The sequence below is a fragment of the Periplaneta americana genome, chromosome 6, assembly GCF_040183065.1.
Source record: "Periplaneta americana isolate PAMFEO1 chromosome 6, P.americana_PAMFEO1_priV1, whole genome shotgun sequence".
Taxonomy (NCBI): Eukaryota; Metazoa; Arthropoda; class Insecta; order Blattodea; family Blattidae; genus Periplaneta; species Periplaneta americana.
This window is the reverse complement of record NC_091122.1, coordinates 174,153,053-174,179,077: the sequence shown is the minus strand read 5'-3', so window position 1 is coordinate 174,179,077 and position 26,025 is coordinate 174,153,053. Positions and strand designations below refer to the sequence as shown.

The 26,025-nt window shown below is 32.6% G+C and overlaps 1 protein-coding gene across 16 annotated transcripts in view; it reads right to left on the bottom strand.

Moving 5' to 3' along the window:
* LOC138702059 (ankyrin-3-like) overlaps positions 1 to 26,025 on the bottom strand; it is a 585,575-nt gene that overhangs the window by 18,487 nt on the left and 541,063 nt on the right. For 10 of the 16 annotated variants that reach the window (XR_011332778.1, XR_011332779.1, XM_069829582.1 and 7 more), the window contains 5 exons: positions 24,538 to 24,580; positions 23,062 to 23,313; positions 19,832 to 19,897; positions 15,069 to 15,173; positions 8,654 to 9,478 (listed from right to left, as the gene is read on the bottom strand). Coding sequence is in view for 11 of the 16 variants with exons in the window: in XM_069829582.1 (XP_069685683.1) it covers positions 8,654 to 9,478; positions 15,069 to 15,173; positions 19,832 to 19,897; positions 23,062 to 23,313; positions 24,538 to 24,580 (1,291 nt within the window). In the remaining 5 variants the exon portion in view is untranslated. The remainder of the gene's footprint in view (positions 1 to 8,653; positions 9,479 to 15,068; positions 15,174 to 19,831; positions 19,898 to 23,061; positions 23,314 to 24,537; positions 24,581 to 26,025) is intronic. The other 6 variants (XR_011332780.1, XR_011332781.1, XM_069829590.1 and 3 more) reach the window with 3 other exon arrangements.

Here is a 26,025-nt window from a genome sequence, read left to right as displayed (position 1 = left end):
TAAATTGGAATTAAAAGAGCCAATTCTACGAAAGGCTATGTTCTAATTTTTTTAATCCAGTAGAAGATCAATTATTACTATTGGTTTCGGTAAGTGAATAGGTTAATAGGCTATTCAATTATAAGTTTCTTGGAAACCGAAAGATCTGAAATGGACACCATTTTTCACCATTTTATAAGTAATTGTAAATTAAGGCATGATCATTAACCAAGCACTGGGAATAATACATCCACTTTGAAATGGACATTAATATATATACATATACGTTTACAAACATACACGCAATTAAAATTCCAAATAAGAGCTTAGTCTATAGTGAATAAACACATATCTTTATCAAATATCCTTCGGATGTTATTTGTATGAATGATTTGTTACTTATTTTCAGTTAGAAAACATTCTATGAATCAAATTAAAAATTCAAACACGAAGAAAGATATGCAGAATTCTCAAATCTCTAAAAACTATTAATTTTATTTATAGGAAGACTATTACTATCCGGAACAAATTCGAACTAACTCATGTGTGGTATTTTAAAGCTCATGTCAAATTATCCCATTACCAGGGTTGCCAGACATCCTGGATTTTAATGGTATGTCTTATGTCCTGGTTGAGTTATATTTGTCCCGAAATATAAAAAAAAGTCGGGAAAAAAAATTTGCTAATTTTTATGAAACTATTTTTAAAATTTCTTATTCATTTTTTTGAAGATCCTGTCCAACCTACAGGTTCAACGTCGTTGTCATCTCTGCCTGACACCTCCTATTGGGTTATATTGAAATAAAAATGATAATACTATAGTGTATATTAAGTACCGTATTATATCTTTATTCTTTACTCTCTTTGGAAGTTGATTTATTATTGATAGGATTTAAACACTATATCATGCAATTTTTTTTGGATAGATCAGGCTGTAATATGACATTATTTTTTCCAGACATCAATAATTCAAAGGAAATTTCATAATCTAGCAAAAATGTAACAAAATAAAAATTTTTTACTCTATATAATTAGTTGAAATACATAAAACGAATAATATTAGTTGTATTGCCAACTGAATTAATTCAAATGTGTAAATCATGTTAAAGTATGCAGTATCATTAGTCATGGATTTGTGATGAGAGAATCTGGCAACCCTGTCCATTACATTCACTAACTCTTATCTGTCTATAGTTTACAATGTGCGAATATTATAGAACAAGACCGAAATTTTTAATTTATTAAATTAAATTAAAGGATTAATATGCAAACATCAGTTAAGCTAATATAATTAAGACAGATCGTTTTGTACTGTGGTACTTATTTGTAACAGGGAAATGGTTAAAGTAAGAAAGTTATTATGGTAGTCTGAAAGAAATATCTTTCATTAATGTTCGAGTTATGCTAAACAACCTGATACGTACAAAATTATATTACTAACATAAATATTTCAGGCCTGGTAACACGTGTACAATCTCACAACATGAAAAACACACATTATAGTCACTTTTAAAATATTATGAATGAAAATTAAATGAGAATCAATATGAATGAATGAATTAAATTAACGATAATGGCAAAAAAATAATGATTTGACTCAACAAATGAACAACCTTTCTTAATAAGATATGTTTTGATTAATTCCTTGTACTAACATGCGAATATCTGCGTAAAACAACAAACAAAAATTCCCCCTCAAATAAGTAAAATAAAATAAATACAGTAAACACAAAGGCACGTTAAGACCCAGTACTTATGTGCTCACCCCAAATGTACATGTGTGCTCAGGTTATGATATTTGATAAATATGTACAATATTCGAATGAGAACGTTCGGAAGGAAAAGCAAGAATAAACAAAGATTTCTTAAAATGAACTGGTATTTGACAAAGCTAAAGCAGTGCTCCTACGCGAAATGCTGATAGATTTAGATGTATTTACATTATATCACATTGTTGATTAATATAAGCAGAACCTAGGTTATATGTAATCCAATTATACGCAGTTCTGGCTTGTACATAATTATGTACAAATTCTGGCAAAATTATATATATAAATTAATTCTGAATTGCACGTAATTCGCTTTAATTTTTTTAAATCAAGTTTGAATTGTACGAATTTTTTAAGTTTCACTTTAACTTATGATTTTGAAAACATCTTAATTATTCCCCACAGTTTTCAAGGTCAGTTGCGGGATATGAGGAACATATAAGCCATGCAACAGTGAAGACCGCTGCCTCTTTACATGATAATCTCAAGGTTACGGGAATTATACCGATAAGACAGCAAATTCTCACAGCCCTGGCGAATACAGAGCTGGCATGCTTCGTCTTTACATATTAGCTTATCTTCTTTCTCATGGAACACGTTCCAAACTTTGAAAACAATTGCAGGTCACTTGGTATCTAGCAAACATGCGTAACAGTAAAATGAACAGCTATTTGCTAGAAGTCAAAGTTAGATTTAAAAGAGAAGTCGAGGAAAATCTCAACAAAACAAAAACCAAAATTGCGAGAGGTTTGTAATAAACACACATAATATAAAAAAATAGTAATTAAGGTAGCTTAAAGTCTGAGTTCATGATTGAAGAAAAGATTTCATAATATATTATGTAGTGAATTTATATGAAACATTAAAATTCTATTCACTATCTATTGATTAAAACACATTTGGACAAGTTAAAAAAATCCTTATGTACTCCCAGGCATCTATGTTCTGCTAAACTGATTTCTAGACATTCGAAAATTATCTTATATTCAAACTGTATTTTACACTCAGTTCTAAATTGTCCGTAATTTAAATTATTTCCCTTCACTTTTACTGCATTAACTTACATTTCTCATCTCTCCTTAATATTTTCAATTACTATCGACGAAATCCTTGACGTCTTAATACAACATGCAACAAAGATCTAGATATCTCTCATCTTGCATCTGAAGTCAAATAATTCAGGGCTCAAAAGTTAAATACATGAGTAACTATTAAAAATGTATTTGTAGTGTACGAAATAACCTGATATTAAAAGACTAACACTTAGAGACTCTTAAGATGGTGGTCTCCCTGACTGTGTGGTCACAATTTCCATGCTGGACATCGTATCATGGACTGTTAGGTTGGGAAGTGCATAAACTACCCACTGAGCCATAATGATGAACGAAAATTACCCTACTGGAGATATTTCTTTCCTACGTCTCAACGTAAACAAAACATATATTACTGTTCTCTTCGACAGTGATCGCAAACAGGTTTAATATTTCATTAATTACTAATTTCATTGACTACCGAGTAGCAGAAAGATCTCACAGTAGACAGATTCTATTTATTTGCTCCACTGAATACTGGGTAGACGTGGCTAAATAGCTATATGGAAGCAACTCATCTAGGAATGGTAACCGAATAAATACTATGCAAGTTTGAAGGCAGCAAGGTGGCAGCCCCACCACCAAACTTAACCCACGCAGCGCTCGACAGAAATTTTCTGGGGTAAAAACCACATGAGATGTAAACTATTGATAAATAACAATTAATGAACCTAATTAAAATTTTAACTGCCTATTCCAAGAGTAGCGCGTGTAACTCGTGTATGAAGTATCCAGGCAACAGAAATAACAAATTCCTTTTATATATTTTACAAATTCTATGGAAATTGCTCTAAAATCTGTGACTATTTCATATCAACACCAAAAACTTCTATTTTGAAAGAAGAGTTGACATAAACTAGTATCTACAGCGAACAGAGATTATAAAGAATGGACACTTCGCGTCGGTGCCTTTGATGTAGACGGACTGATTTCAATGACCTAAAGCGTCAGATTCTGCTTTCTCCCTAGAGTTGGCGCTGACATCACACCAGCTAGCAGTCGACACAGCGGAAATATAACACACATAATTAATACATCTAGGTACATTATGTACTCAAATAAAATAAATTGGATCCATAAAATAATAAATCCGTCATTAACTTTATAATGAGAGCTGAGACGTTGACCCCAACAACAATTAAAATATGTAATGATTTCATAGCACTGAAAATGGAAAAAAAAACTCTTACGAGAAGTAAAACCATATGCCTATATTATATTATATACAAATATTAAACGAATTCGATATTTAATTTTATAATGTCTTATATTATTTTATAATATAATGTATTATATCTGAAATATAAAATATTATTATTACAACTAGTTTGTCACTGAGAAATAAGGAAAAGCTGTTAACTTGGAATTTATTTGAAGCAAAGCGTTACTGGATTATGCAATAAGGTAGGCGATGTTTAGATCCTGTGTCTCAACTCAATTCTCAATTATTATCTTAGTGTATGCTCGATTACACTACCTCTAGCACTTGAAAGTGGAACTAACCGCTGGCTCACAGAGAAACAAAACAAAGGAAAATTGGCTCAGTGTCCATTCTTTATAATCTCTATTCGCTGGTCTCTAGTTATGTCGGTTTGCTTATCTAGTGCTCAAAATTGCAAAACTAATTTAAAATGTAAAGTTGTGTTCACTGTGATAGCATTTCACACTAACCTCAAGAAGAAACCTGTTTTCTATAACCTTATTTCCTAAGGTCGCAATTTTAAATAATATATTTTATTGTCATTAAAACAAAAGCTAGAGTTGATTCATTACATATGACAGGCCTACTGGAGTAGAATATTTCTAACGAAAACTCCATTTTCTAATACTTTAAATTGGTACTGTAACATATTCATTTATCATTTTCAAAATTATGATGTAGCATCTTTTGGAAGTGCATTTTCAGATGTCTAGTTTCAATTATTTTAATAGAAATGTGATGCTAATTTATTATGGTGATTCCTGAGTATTTTCAATGCAAGTTGGTAGCCACCCTCTACAAAACACGCCAGTGCTCGAAGTGGAAATTATGTCTTCAGTTTATAGAAAGAGGTGCATATGTTTCAAAACAGGCAGGCGTGGTGCAAGCCATCCCAATTGGAGCAGTGGGCTCCATTTTCTAGCTACTATATACAGAATTACAACAAGGCAAGCATATACAAACTATGACAATTCTATGTACAAATATACACAATTCAACCCACGTGTAATAGCAATGAATATAAATGCACTTTGTATTTAGATATGAGAGAAGTACCTCGTCACACAAGTGAAGTATAAGAATTTCTCACATGATCCCATTACATTTCACAATATTCTAACAAAAAATGATTGCTGCATGTACTGTATTTATCTACGGTACCTCTGTTAATCTCAGCTGATAACAAAAAATATGTTCACTATTTATGTATTAAGATCTTCAGTCCACTGTCTAATTACCGTATCTTACTGTTTTGAAGGAGCAAGAAAAAAAGTTCAGAACAGAATTAACAAAATTTCTCCATACATCTTCTACTCAATTGATGAATTGCTTATTCTTCGAATTTGAATTAATTTGCTTGCTATATATTGTACATTTTTGTGTAACTTTTGACTTGTTCCACAACTCAAAGCTACAATGTTGATGTTAAGATCTAGGCTATGAAATACAATAAATAAAATGGAAATGAAAGTTGTTTTACTGGCATTAACTGTAAGGTAAGACATAACTAATGATACTGAGATCTGCTAAAGATTCACTTTTCTCCCATATCACAGTCCATGTCTTGACTTTCAAGTTATACACCACAATATACAATCACGAAGCTCAATACGTAGTAAATATGCATCCATAGATAGTTGCTAACTACTAGGATCGCTACTATCACCTCATTACAGACAATGCGAAATAGTACTCGCACAGTCTATTGTTTCTAGCACCTTCACAACTAAACTGTGTAATACACCTTCCTAGTTCATGACGTCAGAACTTCAGTTGTTAATATCTGGAATATAATTAATCACTTTCAACGAAATAAAAAGGTTTCTGAAGAATATTTAAAAGACAGATGAAAGTAACAAAGCTGCTATTGTATTATAGGTGAGTGATCTGAAGGTACTGATGAGTTTGCTAATTCCTAGCAACACTTTCTCTTGTTCTGCTTGAAAATATTGTCCAGAACATTTCATAACCTCACAATGTCAGCTGATCATTTCTTAAAATCAAAACCAACGTGCGGGTTCATGTTTTGATAGAGCATATATATCTTCCAAAGACATTTTGCAATACAACGCAAGTTTCTTAAGACTACCAAATAACAAATAAAATTCGATTCAGTCTCGGATCTTTTGAATGAATAATTTAAGAAGTACCGTAACAAACTTCATTATATGTCTCTCATTCAATTCTACAAAATAATGACAGATGCAGTATCTATAATGCAGCAAGCACATATTCTTATGAATTTATAGTAGCTGGCTGCATAATTTGTAAAGTACGGTAATATATCTTATACAAGTGTGACGACTTTCAATATTATGTAACTATAAAGTAGTAAGTTAATTACATGAGCTAATGCAAACAAAAAGGTAAGAAATTGCCATTATACGTGGATTGCATTGTAACTGTGTAGTATTATACACATGCACTAAATTAAAACTGGAACATGAAAGAAAAGGAAGAAACAGTAACTACAGTTAAAAGAGATAGCAGTATCATTACAAGATCTAGCAAGAAGGCAATTTTAAACCTGAATTTTACAGCATTACATACATTCAAAACAGTGAAAAAACAAAAAGAAACAATATTGTTTGTTTAAGAATGGAAAGCTAAAAGATTTCACAAGCAACAAGGGTAGCAACTGTAGATAAAATTACACTCTCTACGGTACTATTTTACGCACACATGGACCATTTATAACTTCAACCATTATTACATTAAGTACAACTAAAAATATTAACAAGATGAAGAACATCTGCATCATAAAAGCAAATGTCGCAGTTGATTTGGTTACCAAACACAGCCATATGTTTATACAAAAAATGCTTATTTATTTACAAAGGTGAAATATCTTCGGTTTTTATACTATCCGACTTCTTTATTCCTTTCTAATCACATTTCAAACATTACCACATCATAAAAAAGTAAATGTATCGGTAAATAACTGAAATTCTCTTTCACAGAAAAAATAAATTGTAGATTTCATATGACTTGGTTGTACTAATACACTGTTTTTGTTTATCTAAAAATTCAACTAATATTCAATTGCTAAACTATTAAATTCTTTGCATACTAATTCTATACAGAGTATTAAAAAAGTATGGAAAATCACTCATAACTCTTAAATTTTAATTTCACAAAAAAAAGTTGGAGATAAACCATACAATATGTACCAGTGTTCGAAAAAAGTTAGTTATTCAGGCATATAGAATGTGACAGAGTTTATTTTTTAAATGACACCCTATATTAAAATTTACATATTCCGAATCGCCATTAAAGTTTACATATGAATGTGTAGAAATTTAACCCATTCACCCGTTTCACGTCTTTTAACTATTATTAAACTTAGTAGAAAAGTTTTCCGGGCTATGAGGCCGTGGTCTGTTGGTTGTGAGACCAAACGTTTCGTTCACTGCTGCGGTGAACGAAACGTTTGGTCTCACAACCAACAGACCACGGCCTCATAGCCCGGAAAACTTTTCTACTATTGACGCCGGCCGTGAAAGCCTACACTCCAATATTATTAAACTTGTTTCGTGGATTTCAAACTTAAGACAAATAAGTGTGTAAAATCATGCTGAGTGGGTCATAAAACTAAACAAAACACTATTACTAACCAAACTTTACAACAGATGCTCAAAATGAGAATCATTCACAGCCAATGTCCCAGTCTATGCCGAAAACAATCTATTGTCTTTCCTCCAGTTACATGACTGATCTGTTCTAGCTCATACCTACAATAAATTGTTTCTGTTTTAGACTGGAACATTGTTTGGCACTGAATGGTTCTAATTTGGAGCATCTGTAGTCAAGTTTGGTTAATATAATGTTTAGTTTATTTTTATGGCCCACTCAACATGATTTTACATACTTATTTGTCTCAGGTTTGAAGTCCACGAAACAAGTTTAATAAATAATTAAAAGACATGAAATGAGTGAATGGGTAAAATTTCTACACATTCATACGTAAAATTTAATAGAGATTCGGAATATGTAAATCTTAATATAGAGAGCTTTTTACTGTCACAGGTATGCGTGAATAATTAACTTTTTTCGAACACTGGTATCATATTGCATAGTTTATCTTCAATAGCTTTTGTATAAAACTTTTTTTTTTTTTTTGTAAAATGAAAATTTAAGAAGTTATGAGTAATATTCCATACTTTTTGAACACACTGTATAGTGAAATGTCTGTCTGGGACAGATAACAAAGATCTCTAACAATTAAAATAATAAACAAACACAATTCATCCTAATTAATGAACAGATCTATAGTTCTTCATTTTTATCGTCATTCTGAGAGTTCGTTTTTAAATATATGCTTGCTCAACCTAAGAAAAAAATAATTTCAACTACAACCAATCCCACAAAAAGAAAACAACACCTAATTTCATTTAATCTCCCAACAACGAACAACATGAGATTCCAGCACCAACCTGACAACTAACAAAGAGCACCATGGGATACTACAGCATCTATAAGTTTCTAGGATGCAAAAAAAATCTTTTAGCTTTCCAGTATGTGTTACCTTTTGACACTAGTCCGACTCATTAGTACTTTGATTATAAGAACAATAGTGATGACAGCAAATAGTGCAAACCTGGATTTGTATATACCTGAGTGTTGTTCATCTTCGGACAGCTCTGCCCCCTCATGGAGAGCCACATCTGAGCCGCTTGAACTGCCCAGAGTTTTCCTCTTGCTCAGTGAAACTCTGCTTTCAGGCGACATGGGAGATCCACGACTATCACAGTCTGAATCACTGTGAATTGAACCCTGGTATCGCCTGTTTTCCCCTCCTTCGTATAAGTCCCCATTCCCTTTGAATGAGTTGTCTTGATTGTAATCAACTGTGTCCTCAGCCAGTGTCTTGGTGTCTTTGATAATAAGAGGAGGCGCGTCGACAAGATACCTCCTCTCCCCTTCAAGAAATTCATTTGTGAGGTCCTTGCCTCTTTTTATTACTTCAGTGTTATTACCGCTTGCAAACTCTGAGGAACTATCAAATGGTATTTCATTGTTGTTGTAACTTTCTTCTATCCTGGTAACTACCGGTACGTCTGGGAATGTTTTTACAGTTACTTCCTCCTTCACGTGAACTACTGCTTGGGCACCATCGACTGATGGGTCTCCACTGTAGGTTACCTCAACAGTTTTCACGTTCACAACCCCTTGGTTCTCGTCATCTGAACCAAAGTCCCATTCTATATCCTCCACTTGTGAGTTTGAAGTCTGTGAAGTCCTTCTGGTTGACCGCGATACTTTGCGGATCGGTTTAATGCGTTGGTGTGGTGAGATGACAGTCATCCCCTTCTCATGCAGAGCTGCCACGGCAGGGAGGGTGTCATGGAGGCCTTCGTCATCATCATGCGAACTAATAACTACGCTACTACCAGGTGCAGTGTCACTGTGTGCATGCTCTTGGGCAGCCTCCGACAAACCTTCAGGGGGGAAACAATGTAATGGGCCACAACAGTCAGAAAGCACTAGAAACAATTGTAGTGGTGGTGGTACAGGAGGCTCAGTAAATGTGCATACAGATACTATCAGCATCTACCGACTCGACAGCGATTAGAGAGCATGAGTCATGGCTGAAAATTTCTTCTAAGACTATTTTATAACCAGGTGACAGAAAATATAAAGCCTGAATAAGAATATATGGGCTATTCCATATGAAATCGATCAGTAAAAAACCTCGCATTTTTTTAATACAGTACTCTAATTTTTTCCCTATTTATACAAGGTGCTGAAGAGAGTGCATTTTCAAAAATATACTATCGAAAATCAAACGGTTTTCGTACTACTGAGCGACAAATTTAGTGTATTTTATAAAAACAAGCCTCTTTCAGCGCTCAGAACTCTGGAACCATTTACTGCAGAACATTGAACGGGAGCTCATTTTGAAGCTGACATTTGGTAGGTTATGATAAGAAGTAATACTTATTTTTATTGTATACAGAGAGAGACAGATAATCTGATTTTACTTACTTTTAGGCTTTTTGCCCATTTGTAAAAATGTAAAAAATATTGAGAAAAAACCTTGCATTATTAAGAGGGATTCGGCATTGTTTGCTTAGTGGCTCGGCAATAAGTTTTGAGGGTATTAAATAAATTATTTTCACACGCCTAGACTTGAACGGCGCAGTACCCCACGCACTGGCCGAGAGCTGAAAATAAGCGAGCATTGGGCGTCATTTTACTCCTGTGTTTATGAAAACTTGTGATAAAGCTAGCCCAGCCATGACTGCTGGACGACACATCATGTGTTTGTCTCCTGGCCTTGCTTGTCTCGACTACCTACAGTCAGCTGGTTAGTTCACTCGCGTACTATTTATTTTCTTTATTTGATATTTTCAATACTTTCTTATCAACGGTGCACCAGTAAAAAATATGTGTTTATTTGTACTTTGAATGCGGAATCTAACCATATATTTTAAAAATATTTTTTCGTGGGCAAAGGCGTCTTAATGAAGAAAAATCTAAATTTCTCCATTACCATAAAAAGTAAGAAAAACTGTTTACATGTCAATATAAACTTTAATTTCTCAGCATCAAAATAAACCATGATTTTGATCATTGGGTGAAAGGGTTTTGGAGCCACAACAGTTTAAAGTTGCTAATTTTATGAAAATACGATAAATTTAAATATTTTAAATTTAAACACTATGAAGTTCTGATGCCTCAGACTTTGCACAAAGCATTGTATCACAGTTGTCAATGGACAGAAAAAGTTTCATTGTATTTAAAAATTGCAAGGTCAATTTTCTCTGTATTTCGGTCGATTTGAGATGGAATAGCCCATATGTTTTAATCTAATTAAATCTACATTCATAAGATTGGAAACAGAATTATTATATTAAATATCACAAGACTTTTTAAATTAACCAAATCATCAAAGATATAGTCTAAATTCTTGCACCACATTGGATTCGAAAATTATTTCGGTATTATCACGGATTCTATTCCGATCATTTCATTATTGTGGCATTTATGTTTCTCTACAATAGCCTAGTTTCCTTCAATTTACGAAATGAATTATGTTGTGTTTAAAAAATTTTGATATTTAGACACTATGCCTATGCTGATAGGTTCTGTGATCACATTGATAAAAGATAATTCACACAACAATGATCTGCACTTCGTATCACTCTACTATTAATAGATTTATTCTCTCATTATATAAATACTACAATCTGTAACCATCAATTTCTACTGTTAACTACATGAAACACTGCTATGTCGACATTATACCTATATTATTCCTAATTTCTTATTCCTTTTTTTACTATATTTTTAGGAAACAATTACTGATCAAATAGTAATATTTTAAGTTTAAGATACAAAGACAACTACTAGAAAAGATAACCTTAATATTATTCCCAATTCTAAATTCATGCCATGAAGGCAGTTTACATACATAATCTAAAATTCATGCTCTGTTTCTCTTCCCTGTTACATACGTACTGAACAGAGGATGCGACCCATTAAGTTAGGTATGGTTAAATTAAACATCCTAAAAGTCTTGTAGGATTTGAACCCAAACACATGTTGATAAACATTAATTCCAATGTCTACAGTAACCTCAACTACTGGTAAGTAACACATTATCCCCATAAACATGCACAATATTATACCCATTTATTCAAATGATGCCATATGACCATTACAAGGTACTTGCAACATTATACACAAAACAAAAACTTTTGAGTGATACAACAAATTACATATATGAAGAAAAAAATTTAAATGACTGGAAAAAGATATAAAAATTTGTTAATTTATTTACTATGTTAAACACAGTGAAGCCTCTTAAAATACATGTAGCATTGATGACATAAGGGAATGAATTTATATTGTGTCCTACATCATGTTATTTCTTGATGTCACGCCCATAATTTAATCACTAAATACCTTTACCATAATGTTTATACATAGTTTTCCTAAATTTAATGTTCAAATCATTATTTATCCTCGGTTCAGAATTTATGAATGACCAATTGCAATTTTAATCCGTGATCATAGGTTTAAAATGTGAAATAATTTCTGGACGATCAAAGATTAACATAAAGATCAGAATACGGAACAGTTTCATCATAAAATATACTGTTATACTTTTCTGTTTACGATGCTGGCACCATGAAGCATTAGACGTTTTCGTTCATAGTTCTCCTAGTTCATTTTAAGCTTTACTAAATTATTGAAGTCATATCAAGTTATCAATTTTTTTTCACCCGAAAATAATTACAGTAAGTATAGATAGGCACCAGTAATGAATATTTTCATATATTAAAATTCATGAATTTACATTCCATAAGAATCAATAATTCATTCTTGCATTAAAAGTATATAAATAAGGAATATGATAAAAAAAAAAACTAAATTACTCTCTTGGAAAAGAAAAGTCAAATGAATTTATATGAGGAAAACTGAGGTACTCATTGTTTTCCCAATTATTGGTATACAAGTTTAATATAATTCGACTATTTCCTTTTTGTCCTGTAGCCAATAGCCACTACAAAGTCAGAAGGTGAGATACATTCCTGAGAACAATGGTCAAGAAGGCTAGAGAAAATGTTAATTTTTGTGTCTAATCCATCCTAAACAGTGCTTTCGTTAAGAATGTTTTTTTGTATCCTGTACTGACATTTCAAATATTTCATCTCTTTTGTTTTCCGAATCACCCTTATTGTTCAGGCAACAATAACCCTAGATAACTGAGAGGACATGTTAAGATAGCCAATAGAAGAAACTCTCTGAACATAGGAATTCATTTAGCCTTGACTGCATGTTAGAAAATTAATGTTTAATAATGCTAACATAGCAAGCTTAATCACTCTACTCTGTTTTCCCCTAATAGGTTTGGCAACACAGTAGCTGGACAAAAATGCGTTTGTTGCCCTTTCTCCTGCTAAGAACAAACATGTAGCACTAAATGCAAATAGGCACGGTTTTAATTAAATTTGCCAAGTTACAAACTGCATTTGTGCTCAAATGTGTCTAATCTGTGTAACATGTTTAGAGGCCATTAAGCTATATTGCATAAGCTTTCTTTTATAATGATGATAAATATTAAGTAAGTACACACTGTTGTTAGAAGATATAATCGAAATGTTCCCTGCAATAGCAACTTAACATACATTATGTCGTTTTTCTTTTACCAGCTTATATTGAATCCTTAATAAACACATTTTTCTGCGGACCTCTGGAAAAAGAACTAGAAAAGAGACTAGTGAAGTGCTTTGTGTGGAGTGTGACATCGTATGGGGCAGAAACATGGACATTACGACGAAGTGAAGGAAAGTGATTACAAGCATTTAAAATGTGGATATGGAGAAGAATGGAATGCGTGAAGTGTACAGACGGAATAAGAAATGAAGCTGTGTTGGAAAGAGTGGGTGATGAAAGAATGATGCTGAAACTGATAAGGAAGAGGAAAAGGAATTGGTTGGGTCATTGGCTGAGAAGAAACTGGCTACTGAAGGATGGATGCACTGGAAGAAATGGTGAACGTGAGAAAAGTTCGAGGCAGAAGAAGGTATCAGATGATGGACGACATTAAGTTATATAGATCATATGTGGAGACAAAGAGGAAGTCTGAAAATAGGAAAGATTGAAGAATGCTGGGTTTGCAGTGAAAGACCAGCCCTTGGACAGAACACTATGAATGAATAAACACATCTCCCTTCTGACAAAATATTATTTCCCTCCAATAAACAGAGCGCCCTCTAGAAACATTTGAATGTTGTGATGTGCAATACTTGTTATACGAGATCTAAAATATCTGATGCTCTATATCTCAAATTCAAGATTTTGCAATAAGATCTTGTTCCAGAGACTACCTTATTTATTAGTTTTTGGATTATATTCACAAAATTCTCCCAATCTGACACGACAGGATTTTACAACAGAAATCTCCACCTGTTGAAGGTATTATAAGAAAGTATTCGGAGGAAGACAGTATCAATTTATAATGATACACTTTGCCACGCAAAAGACAACTTCTTTCAAAGTTTTTCAGATTCTACATTAGCTAGGCTTAGGGAGAGTATCACTTAAACTACCAATTGCAAGGAAACTTGAATAATTTCAAGGAAAAAATAGTTCTGGGGCCGGGTATCGAATCCGAGACCTTTGACAGAGCGTGTCAATGCTCTACCAACTGATCTACCCAGAAACTCTATCAGATCCAGGTTCAATTATTCCCTTTATATCCACATACCTCAAGTGGGTTGACAAGACGTCAGAGATCCAACATTGAGTGCACACCAAGCACTGTGTGACCTATATTTGTGATTTCTTGCTAACGAACAGTGACTTGTATTATAAAATTTGGCTTTCAGGTATACCCGTGTGAAGCTGACTTGAATAATTTCAAGGGAAAAATTGTTCTGGGGCCGGGTATCGAACCCGAGACCTTTAGCTGAGTGTGCCAATGCTCTATCGACTGAGCTACCCAGAAACTCTACCAGACCCAGGTTGTTAGCTCTAAGATAGAAAGGGAATAACTTCTCTGTAGTTTTGAATGATATCTGTGTTCACAAAATCGTTTTAAGATTAAATTCACAGTAAGGAAAGATGAAAGTGTATGTACTCTTTATAAACCGCAGACCTGTGTATTGTGTGTCTATGGAAGAGTGTATGTGTGTGGAGGGGAAAATTGTGGAAGTAAGACAAGCATAACCACATGGCATTGAAGTAACGTCATGAACAGGATTTTTGCTCCATTGCTATGGTCATATGACAACTAAAATAAAAGAAATATATAAGTTACATGCAGTAAATTCTATTAGATGCAAAAAAAATTTCTTACTGAAAAGTCTGTATGCACATTTACTATGGTTCCCTATGTCCTCAATAGGTGTAAGCCAAAAAATACTGTGCCAAAATAGAAGCAAAGAAGAAAAACACTTACCAGTTCAAATTTGGAAGAAGCAATTTCTCTCCATTCTTAAAACTGTACACTAGGCAAAAGTAATTTTTACTGTACACTCAGAAAGATTCAATACACAAGCAAATCAGATATGCTATTACCTTGTATGGAAGTTGGCAGCTGCCGGTTTGAAATCAGATTGATGTCAAGTTCCTCAGGTTGCCAATTTCCAGACTGAGTTACTCCGTCAGGGTAGTGATCCGCTCCTGTGAGACAGTAAAGAGTGTTACAACTTCGAATTTTACAAAATTATATTGTAATGTATTTACATTATGTTGTTCTTACAAAACGTGACATCTACACTAATAATAAATCTGTAGCCGAAATTTTTCTGGTAATTTTCGATTTTCCAAAAATAATTGGTCCTAACATATATAACTAACCACCCTGAAACCGAAAATAGCTTTTTTGAAATTTTTGTTTGTATGTCTGTCTGTCTGTCTGTCTGTATGTTTGTTACCTTTTCACGCGATAATGGCTGAACGGATTTCGATGAAAATTGGAATATAAATTAAGTTCGTTGTAACTTAGATTTTAGGCTACATGGCATTCAAAATACGTTATTTAAAAGGGGGGTTATAAAGGGGCCTGAATTAAATAAATCGAAATATCTCGCTTATTATTGATTTTTGTGAAAAATGTTACATAACAAAAGTTTCTTTACAAATAATTTCCGATAAGTTTTATTCCTTGAAAAATTTTGATAGGACTGATATTTAATGAGATAAATGAGTTTTAAAATTAAAATAACTGCCATCTAAGGCGGTGTATTGAAATAAAAAACAAATGACTTCGTCTATAAGGGGCCTTGGACACAACAATCGAAAGTTATGAAACATAGCCTACAGACAATGTTTCTGTGTTTGTATGAAGTAATATCAGAAGCTAAATTAACCGATTTGTATAATTAATTATTATTTCATCATTGGAAATTGTAGTTTCTCTGGATGGACATAATGCTATAATGTTATTACAGTAACTTGTGAGTGAATTGAGGACAGGTATGATTAAAATAGCTTCTTATGCACAGAAAACTTGATAGGTTATTCTGTATATTCATTTCCTGTATTTCTTATAATAATGTTTATGAACATATTCATTTTTATCTCAGAGAATTAACGAACAACGAGAGTGTATTGATGTAGTATGCAGTAATAGTACGTTAGCTTAGAAATCCATTATTGTATAATTCAGATTTTAACTATGCTCAATTGAATCGTGTTAAAATACATAAAATATATATGCAATAAATGCAATGCAAAAAAATTGGATAATGAGCCAAGCAGATTATGTTGCGCTGTTGTAAAAGCTGTTCCTCCTGAGATTCAAGAGCTCCCACAACAAATTAAAAACTTTCTAATTCGAGCACATCCATTATCAACTCACTTTTTCCATAATATAATATAATATAATATAAACATAATAATAAATCTGTAGCCAAAATTTTTCTGTTAATTTTCGCTTTTCCAAAAATAATTGGTAATAACAATTAAGAAACATGTTAAAGGAATTGTCATTGCACCAAATGAGTGGTCTCTGGATCAAAATGATCGCATTTTAATATTTTAAATACAATTTAAATTAAGTAACATATTAAACGATTTATCCTTCTATCAAACACGAATGTTCCCTGGATCAAATGTCCTATTTTAATTATGTAATTACTTTATATTTATTTCTAACGGGTGCAGCGGAGCGCATTGGTACGGCTAGTAAGAAATAAAACACTTTATAGATGACTGAATAAAAACTATTTTTATAATTAATCTTCAAATGTATCACTGTTAAATACTGTATATTTAAGTTAAAAATAGAAAATAAAATAACATAATGACAAGTGAAATCAATTATTATTTATAACCTCAAATGTGCTTTTTCATTCTGTATTTGTAGGTTCATGTACTAAATTACACATATAATTGATTAAATGGCGATCTTACTCGTGTTAATTGTGTAAGCATGTGCGGTTTACAGCTGTTTCGGTGCTTCTTCACACCATCCTCAGAGCCTACTAGATCTCGGCGTCATCTCGAACTTCGCTGCCTGTTGTGTGAGTGAGTTCGATTGTTGAAAAGTGTTGAAATGTGGTGTCAAACAGTGTGTGTGTTCTGAAATTGATCTGTGTGTTGAGAATTTGATCAGGGTGTGTTTTAGTGTGTATGTATATTTCATATTGTTCTAGTGTGTTGAGTTTTTGGTTTTTGGGTTCTATGTGTAGGATTTCCAGGTCTGTATTTATGTTATTGTATGTGTGGTTATCATTAGTTATGTGTTCGGTATATGTAGATGTATTGTGTCCTCTGGTTATTGCTTTAATGTGTTCTTTGTATCGAGTTTGGAATGATCTGCCTGTCTGTCCAATGTAGAAACTGTCACAACTATTGCATGTGAGTTTGTATACGCCTGTGTGGTTGTATTTATTTGTTTGTATTGTTTGTGTGTTGAGATGTCTTTGTAGTGTGTTTTCTGTTCTGTATGCTATGTTGTATTTCTGTTTTCTGAATGAGGATGTGATCTTGTGTGTGTTTTTGTTTTCGTATGTTAGTGTGATGTATTTCTTGTGTTCTTGGGTTTGTGTTTTGTTTTGTGTGTTTTTGTGTTTGTTGAGTTTTTGTTTTGTCTTCCTTATGTAAGATTGCCATTTAATCAATTATTTACATTCAAGTGTTAAAAGTAGTGTACGAAAGATTCAACATAAATTACACAATTGAATTTGAGTTATTCTATCGAAATTTCACGTTTCTTCTGACATGATGGGAACACTAAATTGGTAAATTTAACTGAAATGTTGCGGGTTGTTGTTATTAAGATTCTTAAAATTAAGAACATTCTTTTCACAAGGTGATGACTACTGAACAATACACTAACAAAAACAATCATGCTATTCCAAGCAAATTCAGTATCTTACATAGAGTTCAGACACTTATCATCCAACAAAATATTAAAAATTATAACGATGTGCGTGAGCTAATATCCTTTGCTTAATGCAAGTCCTCCAATTATCTGAAAATAGGTATATTATTTACATTTGAAGCTAACTTTGGCAATAACTGTGAATAAAATATTATATGAGGAGGTCAGAGCAAAGGGATATAAGTGCACTTAAGTTATTTGTGAGAAAATGTGGTTGAAAGTACTTAAGATTTCATAAAAATGTTATGTTTTATTTAACGACGCTCCCAACTGCAGAGGTTATATCAGCGTCGCTGGATGTGCTGGAATTTTGTCCCGCAGGAGTTCTTTTACATGCCAGTAAATCTACTGACATGAGCCTGTCACCATCGACCTGGCCCGGGATCGAACCCGCAATCTTGGGCAAAAAAGGTCAGCTCTATACCAAGTCACTAACCAGGTCGACAAGATTTCGTAAATTCCGTGAAATTTTTCATTTCAGCTTGCCTCAGATGCACTTAACTCATTCTTGTACCCCTTTACTCCTGACTCCCTAATATACAAAAGCAATAAATTGATTTTCATTTTTATAATTAAAAATGAGGTAGGATTTTAATGTCCATCAGTTGAATTCATGGTACCAGGTTGTTTTTAATTTCAGAGAGTAATATTCTTAATCAAAACGTCATTTGAGATCTTACATCATTATTATGAACTTTTATAATTATAATTTTTACAATTTAAGTTATCTGGAAATATGTTATTTCCATCTAAAACTAACTTTGGCAGTAACTGTAAATAAAACATTATATATAAAAGCAATAAATTCATTTGTGCGAGATTGTGCGTATTTGCTTGCTTTCCGCACAAAACCAATACGCGGTAAGTGTGAAATACCACATTCAGTATTCCCAACGCAACACACACAACAATTTCCCTCTTCTTACCGCTTAAGCACCATAATCATTTTACTGCTTTAGGCTTTTAACATATTATTTTTAGAGACGTTTAACATAGTAATAATTATAAATTGGAAACTTACCACTGCAATTTCACCTAAATTCCACTGTTAATTATTGTTTTTAAATATTTGCAAAAATTAAGTAAACTCTACAACACCACAAAAGTTACTGCTTTGTAATGCAAGTAACATTAAGGAAGTCGTGAAAAAATCAACAAGATTCCAGATGCCGATGTTATTACTGCAATATGTTATATAAATAATATTGTTAAAATATTAAAATGAAAAATAAATCATTACATAACCTTACCGTTTGTTTTAAGTTCGCATTTATAGACTGGGGGAAAAAAAAAGACAGACGTATATCACGGCCTGCTGGAATATAGTAAACACAGCAAACATTTTATAGCAACAATTTGAAGATAGATATTTTTGTTTTTAAAAGTTGCCGTCATTGAACAGAAACCAAGATGGAGATTTCATTGCAACTAATTAGAAATTCCTCTTTCAGGTATGTAATAAACGATCTTCGCACAAAATAATGTACGATACACGAGCAGTATGTTTGTTTTCATGTTCTCGGAAATTAAAAAAGCTCAACTACGTTTCGCTTTTTCAATCTTTTCCTCGAACATGAAAACATCAACATACCACTCTTGTAACGCATATTACTATTTCATTAACATTATATCGGTACTTAAATTGAATAAAATCAAGTCATAAAAAGTTGTTTAAATTAGATTAGGTCGAGTGAAGTAGCTTTGGATCAGATCAGGTTGAGCCAAATCACAAATGATTTCACGTTGAATTAAAACAATTCGAATTGTGTAGAATTGGGCAGGTCAAGAAAGAAGTCACAGCTGCCTACCAAGTAAATTCACTTTATATTAAAGGCACCAAAACCCAATACTCTGTCTCTAATATCAGAAAACTACGTACCTGCTCCCCGCACTTTGACAGAAAAGTAAGATTACATCTAATAATAATGAAATATGCTGTACATAATTTTACCTAGTTGATCGCGGTACTCTGCAGGGCTCGGAGGTGGTGTCTGTGACGTCTTGGGTGATGGAATTTCTGGAAAACACAGAGGCAAGCCGAGCCCAAAGCATGAGCACACAGGTACAAGCAGTGCTGCCACAAGAAGAAGGTGAATATATCCATGCTTCATGCACATCAGTGCTAATATTAACAAAGGTGGACAAGAAACGTTATAATGAAATCAATAGAATTTCCCCATAGGTCTTATTCTCTTTTGTATGTACACGTATATTTAGATCTTAACATAAAAAAAATATATTTTTCACATCTGAATTTCTAATTTCAACAATTTCTTAGTCCATTAATCTCTCTCTTTCTTCCATTATTAAAATAAGTCTTATTATTTTGAAAGTTACCTCAAGATGAGGTCATCAGATTTATTCCACAATTTTCGGGGGCAAATATTGACATATAAAAAATACTTTCAACATTTTTATTAGATTGCTGTTTACTTATATTGTTTTTACACAATTTAAAAAATTAAAGTATTGGTACTCATTCTACTACATACTAAACTACTGTTTTATTTTCTTCAAAAGTGTAAATTTTTTAAGCAGTTGTTCTCTAGATTCCAATTTTTCAGTTGACAGCTCATGTTGAAGTTGGCACGAACAATTTCTAAACTCATTTTGGATTTTTAGAATGTCCGTCCACATCATCTTCATTGAAGAAACTTTCTTTACTGAGCATTATTTCAAAGACACAGATAGTTCAGTTTCTGGAGTTGTGCATTGGGAATCATCTTCTCAAAAAATAAAAAAAAATAAATAAATAAAAATTCCACTCAATTTTGAGCAAAAAGTAGCATTTCCTTCTTTCCACTTTGCCATTTTCTACTGTCACATAGCCTATATCTTCAAGCAAGGAATTTCATCAAATAAATTATCTTCATCCAGGTCGAGTCCATCTATGTTTGAAGAAAAATAATGGACTTCAACAGCATTTTCATAAAATCCATGAGAGACACTGAGAATTCCGTTCTGAATTAAGAGCCACTTCTTCTAACGATGCCTAAATGTTGCTTAATTGATGGTGGAATAAAGTTATCTTCAAAAAATTTATCATAGCAATGTGCAAGGATCACTAAACCATATTAATAATTAACACTGAAAATCCGAGGATATCTGGGGGGAAAAAATATAAAATCCGGGGACATTCTGGGGACTGTCCCCAGAAACGGGAACATCTGGTAACCTTACCTCAAGAGAGCATCATTAAAATTGAAATGTATTCAAGGTAATCGCATAATATTACTTCTCCACCTCTGTTATAAATATAAATAACTATATATAAAAAAATGTAATAACAATTATAATAAATTAAATTGTACAGTAAGGCAGACTGAAGAAAAAAATTTAAGACAATTTTATGTACAACCTAAAGTTACTGTAGAAGTCCAGACTATTAAATTTCTGTTTCCAAAGATACTTTACTTTGCACACTTCAAAGAATCATTTACATCGAAATTAAAACTACCACTATCTAAATGACAAATATTCATTAAACAGGACTTTCACAGTAAATTATTTTTTTATCTGCCTCTTGCTTGTTATGATAAAAATTATACAGCTATTAACAGAAAAATAATCAACTGCAAACATCAGAAAGTACAATAAAATGAACATAGATGTCTGTTGCATTCCTCTTGTGCAATTTATTAGGAAAGACAGGGTAACTGAAGTAGAAAACGAGGTTTTCCATTAAGCAAGACTCAATGTGGATACTTATGTAACAGAATGCATCTGACCAAAAAAGCCTACTCTCTTACCATTTCACGTTTAAAAGAAAATCTGGAATGGTTAAGTGTAATACTTAACAACAGTTACATATTTAGTAAGTTATATGAAGAAAGAGTTTCTACATGAGTAATTCTTTAAAAGTAATTTCACAATCAACCGTAAGATCTTGGTTAAGTCCAAATGTGACTAAGATTCAACATGCAATATTAGCATCATAAACACACTGCTGAAGGTATTTATATACAGATCTAATGGGAAATGTAATTAATAATAACGTATGTTTTTTTTTTAAATATACTTTATGTTCGACCATGCCGAAATGTAGTAATTATACACCTAGTAGCAGCCCTTTAATGGACCTCCTTAAAGTACACCTATTCATTAAAGTTCAGGTGTTCCACCAATCAGGAAACACCATTGTAGCAATATGAAAGTGCAAGTATCGATTATTCTCGGATATGCAATCGAAAGACAACTAGCGAAACGTCACGGAGGCTGGAAATCCAATACTGTCGCAGAAGGTTATGTTCTGTTACTATAATAATTAGTGTTGTAAATAATATTCAAATAAATTCAATTTGTCATCTCGTTTTTCAATGTCTAAATCAATTTCAAGGTTATATCAAGATTAATGTTTATTTTACTCTCTAGATTATATCAAGGTCAATGACATTTCTCGGAAAAAATCAATACTTTCGCGTCTGCGCAAATCTCACAATTTACGAGATATTGCACAAGGTTAGTTCCGCTCCCAGCAGAAATGAATGAAGATCACTTGAAGACCTGTGAAGCATTAAGATCAGAAGAAACTACAGTTCAAAAGTATTGGAAAGCACGACTGCTAATGGCTTCATTGCCAGATGAAAGGCACTAGACAACAACAACAGTTCCGCTCCCCAGTCAGATAAGAATAACATGAATACTTATGAATAATTTCAAGTTAGTAATATGGTCGAACATAAAAAGTCGTATGAAACTTGCCTATAATGGTAATTAAGACGCTCGTATGAAAGTTATGAAACTCGCACTCGTTTCATAAACATACTCGCGTCTTAATTACTACCATTATAGGCTCGTTGCATAATGTACTAATTTATAATAAATAATTATTAAAACAAGTGAAATTTATTAGAAAGAAAGAGGTCCTATTAATGAAGGAATTATACTTCAAATTATTTTTGTCTTGTTGCCATTTTTGTGATATTCCTATTTGTACTCTCTTCTTTTCATTGTATCATACATATACACAGCATATATTTAATCCTTAGAAGTTATTTCAAATTTTAACCTCTACGAAAACAGATATTAGGTACCAGTACAGAAGATTGTTAAGAGGGTATGTAATCATATTACATTGCAATACACATCAATGGCCTGTACATATATAACAATATGAAGGAATGGTATTACATTATATCACATTGCTATTCATGCTACTGTGTTATCAAGTTATGTAAGTACCTTGTTTGTTGGTGTGGACTGTTGTTACCACACTCGGTGACGTAGTTTCAAGCCTCTCCAGTTGCTCTGTCACATCCTGCAGCATCTCTTGCTTTGCACTGTTCACGCCATCTTGTACAGATTGAGAAACGGGTTTCAGGGGAGTGGAGGTGCTCTGTTGTTTGTGTGCCAGGAATTCCTCCATCATGTCTCCGAGATCCTTCTCCTCTCCTGCATATTTCTTCTCTTCCACAATCTTCACAACACTGCTATCTATATAACACAGTTAAAATATAGAATTGTAAGAAGTAACGTACAAATTAACCCCTTACCGCATTCTGGGACAGATATGGCACATACCGGTTTTATATTCATATAATTTATAATATAAGCATATAATAATTCAAACTGCATACTGGAACAGATACGGCACAATGTCAAGAATTGGATTTGACCATATGTGACATCAGTTGAGAAAGAAAGAACTACTGGTACTTAAATTATTTGAACATTAAACCGATGTGTGCAAGACTGTCCCATGTGGTAAGGGGTTAATATAAAGAGTCGATCAACAAATGGAAATTTAATTAATTAATAAATTAAGCAACAATGTGAGAGTTGTCCAAGTTTTAATTTTGCCATTTTCGTTTCTGATCACAGCCTATTAGATTCATTCTGTTGTCATTGAAAAGCTATTTGGTTATATATTTTGTTGCAAGGACACCGTGACATAATTTCTTGTTAATCCATTGCTTGTAACTAACCTAGAAATTCAGTAGAATCACTTTCATTTATGCTACGTGTATATATGACTAGACTACCACGTGAATTGAATTTTTAAATATTCTGTGTCACACATTTCGAAGTTGGTTAACCTGAATTCATCTTGGCTGGTTTGTACTCATGAGAGAATGCCATTGGCCAAGTATAAACAAATGACATCAGAATGTGTAATATCGACTTTACATATTGTTATTGACATACAGATCAATATGCATAGCCGTTTCCGTTCTCGGTTTATTGTGAATAAAACATTTTCACATTCACATTCTTCGCTTTCCATTGTCATTCTGGTTCTCGTTTCTGGTTTATTGTGGTCCAGCCTTGATTCTCCATCGTAGATGTATGTAATAAATTTTGCACAAATTCCCATGCAATAGTTATTCGTATTTTGTAATCACTTTTAATATTATTTTGTTATTCATGAAAATAAGTTTTTAAATTTGACAGAAATATTAGAAAGCAGAGATTGAAATTATTGTATTACATATTTGTCAACTAAAGAAAAATTCCACATGAAATTAAAGAATTCAACTGTAAAACAATCTCCGAGTACTTGCTATGTGCTAACGACTATAGTTTTCTAGTTGTCTCAATTTGTATGCATAAAGAACTATGATATGAGCACATGAAGTCGTGGTTGGGATCCACATTGTAAATCAGACTCAATTTTACTTTAACTGCAAATCAACAGAGTAGTAAAACCTAAAAACTCACCATTACTGACTGGTTCTCCAAGTTCTTCTACAGATTCTGACCCCTGAAAATGAAAACAATTATAATCAAGTCTTTGTTAAAACAACATGTAAATGTATAATATTGGTACTTATAATACATATGTCTGCTGAAATTTGTAATTTGTAATGAAATAAGCTGAACAAATTTTCCCTGTGACATGAGTTTAAATAATTAAATTATCGTCAATTTGATACTCTTCACACTTTCTGGGAATCAATTAATGAAATCACCACAGTCTACTATATACAGTCGCGAAGCTCCATATGTAGTAAAAGTGCAAACATGGGTACTTGCCCACCAATAGGATCGCTACTATCGCCTCATCATCGCAGATCTCTCTCCTAGCAGCCGACAAAATATGTTACACTTTCTTGTCGTGTTCTTTTGGAAAAATTAACATCTTCCTTCCATTATTGAAATATTAAATGCATAAAGTTAATTTATTATTTTAATGAAGTACTTAGATTAAATTCCACCATAAACTCGAAGATACCTGCAAGAAATAAGTTAATATAATTTTTGTTTGTTCAAAACGAACTGAAATTTACTATAATAGCTTCATTCATTCAAGATTATTGCGATAATTAACTATGAAACCAATAAATATTAATTTGCATTTCCCTTTACAACAATAATAATGGAAATATGAATTAATGGAGTAACTTACGTGTACCAGTACTTGTAGTGTAGGCTTACGTAGTTAACAAAGTGGGATGAGGTTAAGCAATAATAATCACACCAGAATTGGAAATAAAACGTGATCAATAAATTTTATTATAACAGACTTTTTCTACGTCTCTAGTAAAGCAACAAATAAAAATAACAACAAAATTAACAGCTATAATTAAAAACATATTCTTTGAAGAAAAAAGTAGGCCTAAGCAATAATAATCGCACACCAGAATTGAAAATAAAACGTGATCAATAAATTTCATTAAAACAAACTTAATTTTTTAAGTCTTTACTAAATAACACATAAAAATAATAACAAAATTAATAGCTACAATTAAAAATATATCCTCTGAAAAAAAAAAGTAGACCTAACCTTTATTTCTCTGGAAATTTAGCAGCCTAAGTGACAGAACTTTAACCGGTATCTAATGTCCTTTCGGTTAGACTGAAACATTTCATTGTGAAATTTAAGGATATAATGTATTCTAACAGTCACAAAGAACTTCAAATTAACAGTTTTGTTTCTGCACAGCATTCTTGTGGAAACCCAGGAACCTTTCTGAATCTTTCGGAAATCGGAAAAAGAATAACTCTGGCCTCTTTCTCTTACTGTTGCTACAATTTATAGCACTACAAACGTCTCTTCTTTGTCCCATATTATTATTCCAATTATTATATTTTAGCCATTAACATTTTCATTATAACCAATAACGAACATTTCACAAGCATCAATGTGAAATACGCAACGAGCTAGCACTCGATAGAAATACGACACAGTCCAAAGTCGACCATGGA